This window comes from Carassius gibelio, chromosome A7 (genome assembly GCF_023724105.1).
Source record: "Carassius gibelio isolate Cgi1373 ecotype wild population from Czech Republic chromosome A7, carGib1.2-hapl.c, whole genome shotgun sequence".
NCBI classification, from domain to species: domain Eukaryota; kingdom Metazoa; phylum Chordata; class Actinopteri; order Cypriniformes; family Cyprinidae; genus Carassius; species Carassius gibelio.
In genome coordinates this window covers 24,950,452-24,962,546 of record NC_068377.1, presented here as the reverse complement: position 1 = coordinate 24,962,546, position 12,095 = coordinate 24,950,452, and the positions used below count along the sequence as shown (strand labels likewise).

Below are 12,095 nucleotides of genomic sequence, written 5' to 3'. Positions count from 1 at the left end.
TAAGCTGCACATGACCTACTAAATGACCACCTATTCCTTTGCTCTTACATGTCCCTGCTGAGGAACCGTTATGGCAAATGACTCTCATGAGATTGCTGCCTCAACCATTATGAACTCCCCATCATGTTTAACTGTTAGCAACCTAGACTGTGCTTTTGTGACATGTCCACGAGCTTTGGCTTTCCATGCTGATGCAGTTTGCTTGGTTTAACAACTGTGTGGGGTGCACATCTTAGGTCTCAGTCTGCAAGGTCTTTGCATTTTTTAATACGATGTCATACTCAAATGTATGCTTGTATTGCCTTCCGCTCAAGGCCCGTATGTGTTCAAAGTACCTTTCTGCAACGGTGTCGGCTATGCCAAGATGCGTGCCACAAGCACATTTTCACTGCACAGTCTGGGTCTGAAATGTCATATGGGAATCAGGGGGTGGTACTGATTTTGTGTTCACACTTGTCCTATTTCAACGCAGTCTGTTTGGCAAGGGACCGTTGCCATAACAACTAGCCTGTGGGTTGTCTTCCTTTGTCATCTGCCCTGACTGAGCCCACTGTGTGTGGGAAACCAGACTATGATATGCCGCTTTTTATATTTGAAAGCATTTATGTCTTGTCCTTCAAAACCACTTTTAATGGGCACCTAAAACGTGGCTGCTTGTACTAACATGATTTATTCTCCTGTATCTTGACCTGAACATCCCACGCTCCTGAAACTCTTCTCAGTGCTTCTCTCCCTCTCTGTGGGCTACATCCATGGATGGCAGGTAGCAAGTTAGTGCTGCTACAGCTCTCGCAAGTATATTAATAAAAGAGTTGAGTGAGTTGATCATGGGGAAATGGTGAGAAAGATATAGAGAGGAGCAGTGAAGGAAGATAATGCTGAAATAACAAGAATGTGTGGAAATAAAAGATGCCTCAGAGTTTTTGATTTCGCCCACTGGAATGGAAAATGTATATAACATTTTATTTCAGTCTAAAGGAATGTTGTATTACAGTACAGTAATAAGTACTTTCTCAACACTTATAATATGGGTTAGATTTGTTTTATTATTTCAGCTGGAATATATTGGCAGGACTGCTGTCTTCTGGGAGTTTCCTTTGAGCAATTGTCCGTTCAGTTTTAAATACTTTTCTAAAAGTGCATTGTAAAAAAATAACTGCCTGCAAAGCATCTTTTAGTTTACTCCACTTCAGTGGATGAAGTTGTGCAAAATCATATGAAAGTTCACTAAAACTATACTGGTTTAAGCTGAGTGAACAACCAGTCAAACTAAAAAAAATTCCTAAAGTTCAGTAAAATCTGCTTTGCAGCCAATTGCTTTAATATTTTAAGTTGACTCTACTTCCCCCCCCCCCCCCCAATAAAATGTATAACTATAAATCTTACATCAAGATTCTCAGCAAATTCTTGCCTGCTCCTCACATCATTTAAGTATACAAATGCATGGAGTACAAACCTGTAAATATATCACAAACAAGATTTTGTCATGATTGGAGAAAGTATTGTCATTCTGCAAACTGGCACATTTGGTATGTGATGCAGTTTTACTCCATTCAATATCAGGATTAAAAATAAAAACTCTCTACATTTACTATATTATAATGGACATGCAACATTTACAGCAGAAATGCTCTTAAGGTAGGGGTCAACAGTGGAATTACAGATGTAACTACAGAAACTCAATTCCAGCTGTAACTACGTGCAGGTATTTGTAAATGTAAGTATAATGTAAAAACATGTTTCTATACTATAAGTGAACTGTATGTAATTAAATCTAAGTACAGGGTAGTTGACACGTTATATGAAGTATAGGGCAAAAGATTTTAGGGGATTTTCCTTAATGTAATTTTTTGTATTATTTTTACAGTAAACAACTGATGGATATACGTGGGTAAAGAGTCACTTGTATACAGTAAGAAAAATAATTAGTAATATACTGCATGTTTAAACCCTTTTTTAAAAATCGACTTATATCACATTTTCTAAAAAGAAAAAGTCATCCATCTCTTGAAATGCTCACCAATTAATAATGAAAGCTGTTTAAATGTCAAGGAGAGCAAGAGAGCTAATAGGATACATTATAGTCTGGAAGAAATATTTGAACAGCCGGTTGGATCTATGATGCTGTACTGGAGTTTGTGATCAATAAATGACCCTCTCATGTTTATCACCTATTCCTCATGTTCCCGAGGCACCTAATTGGTCTCTTCTCAGTTCGCCGAGGCCCAAGAGGAAATAGAGAGCACTGCACTCTCTCGAAGCACCACTCACTCAGTCCTGATCCTCGCATCACATCGCATCGCCTCTCCTCTTCCCATCTCTCCAACTCTCCTCAACTCAAAAGCAGAACAGATGGTGGGAAAGCAGCACATCTGCCCGGGCGCCCTGCAACAATAGATCGCTTCGAGCTGGAGTCGAGCCTGGTCATGTCAGCTTCCGAGAGCTGCTAAGGATTCGGTTTATTTTCCCCTTTCACAAAGGCTGCCGAGGGAGGACCGCGCGTCTGTCTGGGCTCTCCAACGAGCGGAGAAGATGGCGGCCATTAAGATTTTAACCAGCGCGGGGCTTTTCTTGGCGTTTTGCGCAATGGTCTTGTTGGTTATGGCCATCTGCACCGATTACTGGTACGAGACGGATGCTCGGAGGCATCGCGAGCGCTGTAAGAACTACGCAAACAAGCGTAACGACCCCGGATACATTTACATCTCAAATCACAACTTGCCTCTCCAGATGCCTCCAAAGGGCTATGAGAGGAAAGCGACAGAGACGCGCGGGAAGCGGCACGCTCCGGCCTCGGCGACGGCCATGGAGTCTCACTGCAGCCGCCAGTTCAATTCAACGATCTCCGGTCTGTGGAGAAAGTGTCATCGCGAGGGTTTTGACCTGGAGACCGAGGATCTCATTTACAAAGGTGAGCTGTATTCTGTTTTGAGGTGCACTAGAGCCTCAGTCCAGGCCGTTTTGTTTGAAGGGAACGGATGTGGACGTTCATCCAGGGGTAAATTTCCCACGATCTTTTTTATTTGACTATTATCACTGCACTTGGCCAATGGGTTGGATTGGTTCTTCCTGTTTACCTACATGGCATTAAACTCCACTTGGTTTCATTTCCTTTATTAAATCATGTTGTTGAGTTTAGTTGGAAAGCGATGTCAATAGTAAATGGGAAATGTGGAAGGCCTGAATCAGATCGGTGTCGCTATCCGAGGTGCTGAATTCAGTCTACCTGTGTCATGTGTAAACAAGGAGATCGTTGCTTATACCACGAAAAGGTGCACTTACACACCATTTAATTCTGCATTGCTGTCTAAATGCATAAATTGATCAGTGACAAATATGTCTGGGATGATAAAAAATAATTTAATTTTTTTTAATAATATAGAAATAATATTTTTAAATAAAACTATTTAAAAGTAAATAAATAGGTGATTATGCCAAACTACATAACCTCCTTTTCCTTCTTCAAGACTTTAATTCTTTTTTTCTTTTTTCTTTTTTACATCGTCTAGATGTTTTTGACTTTAAGCGGCACAAAAAAATAAAAATAAATATAAACGAAAATTGAAGTAATTTTTTGTATTATTTGCATTTGAATGTATTGAACGATGGTACTGAAAAAAAGAAAGTTTGCAGACCTTTATTTGTTCTCTCTTTTAAAATCTTTTCTATTGTTAAATAGCCAGTTGAATAAAGACATTTCTTATTTACACAACAAAAGCAGCACCAAATGTTTTATGTAATGTATGCATTCTCATGTAATTGAAATGTAATCTCATGTAATTGACGGAAACAAAACAAAATGAGCAGTCTTTACAGGAGGACGGACAGTGTCACTGCAGATGTCATGATTGATGAAGTAGTGATGGTGAATTTGGCTGTAAACCAGCACCCAGGAATACAGAGATTTAAGGTCCAGTTTATCCACCAACCCTTCATTATTAACACAGTAATCTATGTGTTCACATAAAGCAGCCAGAACATTGTTCTTCATTGTCAGTAATACTCTTTGTTAACAAACATATTTGGTCCTAAATGTAAAAACAGTAAAAAATAGATGGTTACTTGTCTTAATGGTAAAAAAAAAAAAACATTACATTACCAAGCACTGTAAATCCACCAAACTAAAGTAGAAATGATCCTTACGAAACTGGAACTGTTCAGACTTAATCCAGTGATTACAGTACACAATGTGTCTTCTCATCTAAATTTAAAATGTTTTAAATAGTTGAATAAGACTAAATGTCACGTCAAGTATCTTTAAGGAGTAATTTTCAGTAGCATTTCATAATAGAAACATTAACATCAATAAAATGTGCTGTGTAAATTTTCAATTTTCTGATCTGCATGGTATTCTCTTTTTCCATCTGTTGTAACTCTTAAGTGTTGCCAGACGTACAATAATTATCGTATTTGTACGATAATTTTTACCTCTGTACGATGTACGATCAATAATGAAAAAATTCCCATAATGTACGATAATTTCAGAATTTTATGAAAATTGAAATGATGGTAGTTGCAGTCATAGGGCTTCTTTTCTCATACACAAAATCTGCTCATTACAGTCACTCTAAATGCGTTCGTGTGCACCTCAGGGTGTGTTAAGAATGCAGGAGAGTGCCCTGCTTTAAAGCCAACGAGCATTAGTTGCGGTCCATGACAGCAAGAACCCCTTCAACATCTGGCAACACGCAGGATTCTGATGACAGCGGCTCAGATGTGGAATTAACTGCACCACGCAGCAACAGCTTAATTCCTTCTTCACTGGACACGACAAAGCAAGTGTTAAAAATCATTTTAATATGTTTTAAATATGCGCCGCGACAGACAGTCACTGAAAATAAAGAGATAGTATTTTGTCTCACTGCTTCCATCCAACAATAAGCCTTAATTGTTGTCTATTGTGGTAATTTGCAGGTCCTGTCAAAATGTTGTTGGTTTAGAATAGATAAATAACTCTTTTGCCTCATGTACGAAAATTTTCTTCCAAATACAATAATTTTGAACTTCTGGTACGATACTTGGACATTTCCAATCTGGCAACACTGTAACTCTTGTCCACCAATTAATTTGAAGTCTCTTTGTAGTTTCCATCACAGATTTTCTTTTTTTTTTTTTTTTCATTGTTTACACGAATTATATATACACTTTCTTCAGCAGAGGATGTGCAAAATGTCTTTGTGACAGCTTCACGGTATTTGCCGTGTCTGTGATAATGATATAAAACAAGCTGTCACAAATATATTGCACACATAGATATGAGAAACATGACACAAGTGCTCAGCTCATGCACAAGGTCTGTACCAATCATTTCACCGCAGATCTTAAAGCAAAAAACAATGCATTTTGTGCCTTTGTCTTTCTAGAAAATACCTGAATGATTTAAACAGTCCAGTTTCTGTAAATTCAATTATTAAATGGTGGTACATCCTTTTCTTTATCCTTGACCTCTCTTCTCCTCTCTTGTTTTGTCTGATCCACAATCTCAGCAGAATCCAGTTTTACACACTCAAGTGCAGCATTTGTGCTTTATATTTTGTGGTGAATAAATCATGTTTAAACTAGGTGTTTTGATGTAGCAGGATGTGGTCATGCTCCATTGGGCTATGAGAACCAATTTGTTGTGTGCTTTAGTCATTCAGTTGACTTATTCTGCCAGTTTCTGCATCTATCATTGCTCTTAGTGAAGTGTAAGCAGGTGATTAATATCATCCTAGATTCCTAATATTCTTCTGGTTTAACATATACAGTGTTTACTGGAGTCTGGAGATCTATCAAGACCACATTCATGTGGATCCTTTTGACTTAATTGTTTAAGTGGATTTTTATTATTATGATGCCATCACTTTTTTTTTTTTTTTTTTTTTGGGGGGGTGGGGGGGGGGGGTGTTTGTTTTTACTTCTATTATTAGTATTATTATTATTATTATTATTATTATTAGTTGTGGCCTAGTGGTTAGAGAGTATGACTCCTAACCCTAGGGTTGTGGGTCTGAGTCCCGGGACGGCGATACCATGACTTAGGTGCCCTCGAGCAAGGCACTGAACCCCCAACTGCACCTGGGCTCTGAGCATGAATTCTGAGTATGGGGTCACTCTCATTATTATTATTTTATTATTCCATAGCAGAAAAGGGGTTTTCATAGGAATCTAAAAGAAAGTTTCACTCTAACCAAAGAGGTAATCACAGCTATATACTGCAAAATGGCTAAAACATCAAGAGATGTAGAGGCATACAAAAAAAAAAACACTTCATATCTTTCATCACCATCACCTAGACTAACAACTGGAAGAGTGTCAAACCATACCACGCGTGTTGCAAAACTTATGAATAGAACATGAATGCCTGCCCGGATTTATGCAAATCAATCCCAGACCAAATCATCAGCTGCATGAAAGCTAAAAATAATGTTGATGTGGAGAAAAAGAAGTACCTCGAAAAACCCTGCATAGCCTGTGGTGACTGAAATGTGTTTGTTATGCAAGTCATTGCAACATGCTATCTGATTTAAATTTGAGGTTTCTCTGATGAAGATTTGAATTTCTATCCGATTAAGCCTGTTTTATGTCCAGAAGGAGGAAACCTTATGAAAGAAAATGACTGTAGACTGTTTCCGGCTTCATGAAGTGCAAGTTAATTATTCTGAGGTTTATACGTGCCTGTTCAGGATTCATAAGGTTCTCAAGAGTGAGGAAGGCAATCGGTAATACACACACACACACACACACACAACACACTCACACTTTTGTCATATGTCAATGAGGCAAAATCTTACATTGCCAACCAAATACTTGTCTTTAATTTAAATAGTATGTAATGTTATACTGTTTAGGGATTACTATCCTAACTTTATACTGCTTGCATGTTAGTTTTTATTTACTTATGACATGGCATGTTTGGCATTTTTTAGTAACATTTTATTTATTTTTGGGTAAACATACATAACTCTAGAATCATATGCTCTATTTCAGTGACAATAGTGATTGTTTCTGCAGTTCAAGTATTCTTTAATACTGAGGCATATATAAACAGTATTAAATGTTTAAATGAAGAATGCTTCTTTTTAAACCCTGGTTCTCTCATTTTACATGAGATTAAAATCAACATGGAGGATAAGTTATGACATTTATGACCCTGTGCATTTAATCATGTGTGCCTAATTGCTCTCCAGGAAATCGTTTAATTAAATTAAATTCAAGCATGTGCTCAACAGACCTGCTGTTCCTCTTCTGTACAATGTTTGATTCATTGTTTTGTTCAAATAGGGTTGATTCAGAGATGCACCCCTGTGAAGTATCATTACACCTCTTCAATCCTGCCTCGAAATCTTCCTGTCAACATCACCAAGACCATCCGGCAAGATGAGTGGCATGCCCTGCGTGAGTCACTTTACATGTGTCAGATTGAAGAAATGTATGCCTTGGGGTTTGAGCAATTTATTATTGCAATAGTGCAATAGATTTTTGAAAGATTAATTCATCTTTTCCTAGTTGTAGGAATATTTTGGTAAACCATGACTCCCTACAGAAGATAAAGGTTTGAAGGATGGATTGATGATACTTTTGTAACCCTCCTTATACTAGACATCTTACACACACCTTCAGCCACTGCCTTATGGAGCTTCTGTACTTTTAAAAAGATTCATTAACGTCTTGCCTGGCAGCCTGAATATTTCCCTCCTCTTGTTTTGATTCGATAATTTACTTCTATCTTTTTTATTTATTTATTTATTTTTTAAGAAATTATTACTTTTATTATCAAGGATACATTAAATGATTCAATGTTTAAAGTGACAGTAAAACCATTTATAGTTACGGAAGATTTCCTTTTTTGTGTTATTGTTTAAACTTCCTGTTCATCCAGAATCCTTTAAAATGTCTCAGATTTTCCACACATTTTCCATTTAATCAGAACAAATGTTTTCAACACTGTTAACAAGAAATTGTAGTTTTGAATGGTAGTGAATAGACAAAATTATTTTCAATATAAGGTAAAATAATAATATGTACAGAAGTGATATGCACAAAAAACCCACACATTTTTGAAAATGATGTGCTTTGAAATGTGCTTTTTATAATAATAGTACAGTTGTAATAAGTTGCTTTGTTGGCAAGATTTTTGCTGTGTTTGCTTCATTACTTCATTTGTAGTATTGTGAAATAATAATAATAAAAAAAGACCTTGACGAATGAGAATGCAAAAGTAAATATTTAACATACAACAGAAGTCATCACTAGATGCTCTCAAGACCTGAATCTAACAAAAGAGGCTTAATGTTGGTGTTTTGTACTGCAGACCTCCGGAGGATGACAGCAGGTTTTGTGGGCATGGCTGTCTCTATCATCCTTTTTGGCTGGGGCATCGGAGTTCTTGGATGCTGTCAGCAACATGATCTCATGCAGTATGTAGCTGGACTACTCTTCCTCATGGGCGGTAAGAGACAGAGTGTGTAGAACTCGACTGCTCAATTCTGTCGCCATCTAGTGGCTTTTTTTCATACAAGAAGGTTCTTTGAAATTAGATCAAAAGCTTTGCATCCAATATTTGTGATCTAAAAGAAAGGGTGTTTCATAAATTTTTGATGATACATCTTAAGTATTTTCCCCTCTGACAGGAACCTGCTGTATTATCTCCCTTTGTACGTGTGTGGCGGGCATTAACTTTGAGTTGTCGCGTTATCCACGTTACCTGTACGGACTTCCAGAGGACATCAGTCATGGGTATGGCTGGTCCATGTTCTGTGCCTGGGGTGGACTGGGTCTCACCCTGCTGGCTGGTTTCTTATGCACGCTGGCCCCTTCTTTAAGCAGCCCCTTGGCCCGCACCACTGTCCACAAGTCCAGGCACGAAAATGGAACTGTGTGATCAGAGACTTCTGGAGCAGCATTGCAGCAACGTTTTCACAACATGTATTCAGCGTTTACGTGAGGACAAAGCATCTGGCCTCTTCCTCATCATGCAGTATCCTGACTGGATCATTCCTCATTCCATGTTCATATGACTCTTGTTGATCGCAGTTTTCAACACGACTCGTGTACACCGTCTATTTGTTTGAAAGGTGAAAGTCTGTAAATGACCTGAACACGGAGACACAAGCACAGACCACCAAGCATCTTCCACATTCTCACATGTCTCACTCTGGTCCTTTGTGGCACAAAAAAACCCATTGAAAATTTTCGGAGAGGCGGCTGTCTTCTCTCCAGGCAGATTAATAATGAAATGGTGCTCTCTTTTCAAAATCACACAACTGCACAGGAATCTTTTCAAAGACATCAAGAGGACAAAATAAATTCACGTTTTTTTCTTACAGCTGACTGACGATGTGGAGGATTTTGAGCCCAGAGTGAAGAGAGGAGCAACGAAAAGGAGAGATAAAATGATTTTGGTCGTTCAAGCTTTGAGAAGCACATTTCCCATGGCCTCAGAGAGTCTGTATGCGTAAAAAATGGTTTTGTCTAGATTCCAGGTCTACATTTGTATGAAATTATGCTTGGGATACAAATGGAGGCTTTTCAGTCACGATTGGTGACGTGGCTTGGTCGGTGGTAGCTGTTTTGAGGAATCTGACCAAATGTATTACTAAATGGCATGTGGATTACCAACTTAATGAACTTGTTTGTTGGGAAGGCTCATGAAGACTTATTGCTGTTATGAATATATATGAGAGTTACATGAGAGCTCAGCACCACTACTGAATGTTGCTGAATAGTCAAAATACATATAAAGCTCTGGCTGCACATGCAAGTTGAAGATTTTGAAGAAAACTCAATGTTGTTTTGCGGCAAAAAGTGAAGTGAGGTCTAAATACAGAACGCATAATGTACATAATTTAAATCAGGACGACGGATTGCAGGTAGAGTGTTGAATATGGCACAATACATGACACGCAGCAAGTTATAATGTTTACATTATGTAATGTTTGTTTTTAGATAACGCCAACCAAACAATATAAAAAAAAAAACAAATAGCCTGGAGGCTTTAATCTAGTAATAATCTTGTTTTTTTTTTTTAAAGGGAGATTTTCCACATTATTATGAATAATTATTTGATTTATCTCTCACCAATGGGTATTATTAATTGAGAATGCTACTGTGAAAAGCAGTTACTATAAATCCTTTACCAATGCCTCACATGTATTTGCAAAATGTGCATCCATGGTCTCATAGACCTCCACAGAATCCAAATCAATTCTTGAGCACAATATACTAGTGTTGATATTCACAGTGGGGATGGGGAAATGCAATAGTTAATGTAAGACTTTAAGGATGGAAAATACTATGGATGTATTGTGAGTGCATATTTTGTTTGTAAATTGTCATTTGAAGGAAGCTGGGGTGTCCAGTCAATTTAGGGTAAAGCTTTCAGCTGATTGGCACAAACATATGTTTCAAACATAAAATGAACAAAGCCAAAAGAACAAACCCCTTTAGTTAGATATAGGAAAGTGATGTACTGAGTGTGAACTTTCTGATGAACTGAAGAACAGGTACTGACTGAAAATATAGTGGCAAAGAAGTAATAAACATAATTTAAAAAAGATGTGAATGTATTGGACGGGATATATATATTAAAAAAAAGAGCACAAGACAATGTGTAAAAAGCTTTTTGAATAAAAGCAGCTTCAGGTGTTTTGCCACTTTTAGGGAGATATGAGAGACATTTGTACAAAAGCTGCCATTTTCTTTGGCACAAGTAGCACCACCTTTTTTATTTATTTTTGGGTATGAACCGTTTTTACTAGTTCATGTCATAGTTACAGCTGGAGAAATCATGTATCATTGTCTCGCATGCAGTCATATTGATTAATTTCAGTGTATTTAGATTGTGTCAATTTTTTTAAATGACTTTTATTTTATGAAATAAAATGTTGGTAGCATTTCAACATGAGGTACTTTTCATTTATATTTCATTCAGCGTTTTGTTTTATTTTTATTAAAGGTGCAGTATGTAGGATTGACACCGAGTGGTTGAATTAGGTATTGCAGTCCAAATTAAAATGACGAACACAGATTGTCAGATTGACGACACCAACAGGAACAAGCGCACTTGACGATCAATTAAATGAAATATGCAGTTTTATCCAACAACTGACAACCCAGGAGGCAGCAATTCCATAGTTGCCAAGTCCGCTTATAATACGCGACTTTGGGCTCTTTCTTTTTTTTTGTAAGTCGCGTTAAAAAAGCACTGGTTGCGCGTTACGTTTTTTTTTGGGGGGGGGGGGGGGGGTTATTAAAAAATATATGGTTGCTTGTTAGGAAAAGCGGACAAGCAACTTCGTTTTCTTTACATCTATGGTGGTTGCCGTTTTCTCAGTCTCCAATAGCTACATTGATTGACAGTGTCTGCTCACAGATATAGCCAATCGGTGCAATCATATAAGTGCTGTGGCATAACATTCGTCAAAACATTCCGCTGAATCCGCCCCCTTATCCCCATCATTGGAGAAGATGACCTTCTTTTGTAAGGTCAATTTGTAATTTTTACAATGTTTTTGTAATATATTAATTATCACAGGCTTTAATAAAAAACAAGTAGGCCCTATACTATACTAACAGAAGATACATATGGTTCAATTTTATTTTATTAAGCTAAATATATGTTACAGCTCCCCTTAATGCTCTTGTCTTTCCCTTCTTGTCTTTTTGTCCTTTTCCTTCTCTCCAATCCTAATACATGTGGAATTATATACATTAAATAAAAAAGTGTGAAAATATGTCATATTGTAGGTTCTTCAAAGTAGCCACCTTTTGCTTTGATTACTGCTTTGCACACTCTTGGCATTCTCTTGATGAGCTTCAAGAGGTAGTCACCTGAAATGGTCTTCCAACAGTCTTGAAGGAGTTCCCCGAGACATGCTTAGCTCTTGTTGGTCTGCGGTCCAGCTCACCCCTAAACCATCTGGATTGGGTTCAGGTCCGGTGACTGTGGAGGACAAGTCATCTGGCGCAGCACCCCATCACTCTTCTTCTTGGTCAAATAGCTCTTGATGCCTTCAGTGTGACTTGACAATTTTCATAGTCATGAAAATAAAGAAAACTCTTTCAATGAGAAGGTGTGTCCAAACTTTTGGTCTGTACTGTATGTGTGTGTGTGT

At 37.6% G+C, this 12,095-nt stretch overlaps 1 protein-coding gene across 1 annotated transcript; it reads left to right on the top strand.

Annotated features, from left to right (window-relative positions):
- Nucleotides 1-2,165: 2,165 nt before the first annotated feature.
- On the top strand, nucleotides 2,166-10,880 carry LOC128016928 (transmembrane protein 178B-like). Its single transcript, XM_052601884.1, has 4 exons — nucleotides 2,166-2,911; nucleotides 7,264-7,377; nucleotides 8,294-8,431; nucleotides 8,613-10,880. Exons 1-4 carry the CDS (start codon nucleotides 2,533-2,535, stop codon nucleotides 8,861-8,863), a joined length of 882 nt encoding a protein of 293 aa, XP_052457844.1. The 5' UTR covers nucleotides 2,166-2,532; the 3' UTR covers nucleotides 8,864-10,880.
- Nucleotides 10,881-12,095: the final 1,215 nt, after the last annotated feature.

Excerpts from the sequence above, each read along its gene's own strand:
- LOC128016928 (XM_052601884.1), top strand. The coding sequence starts at position 2,533 with ATGGCGGCCATTAAGATTTTAACCAGCGCGGGGCTTTTCTTGGCGTTT. Across the intron at positions 2,912-7,263 it reads CGAGGATCTCATTTACAAAG|GGTTGATTCAGAGATGCACC; the intron begins GTGAGCTGTATT and ends TTGTTCAAATAG. Across the intron at positions 8,432-8,612 it reads ACTACTCTTCCTCATGGGCG|GAACCTGCTGTATTATCTCC; the intron begins GTAAGAGACAGA and ends CCCCTCTGACAG.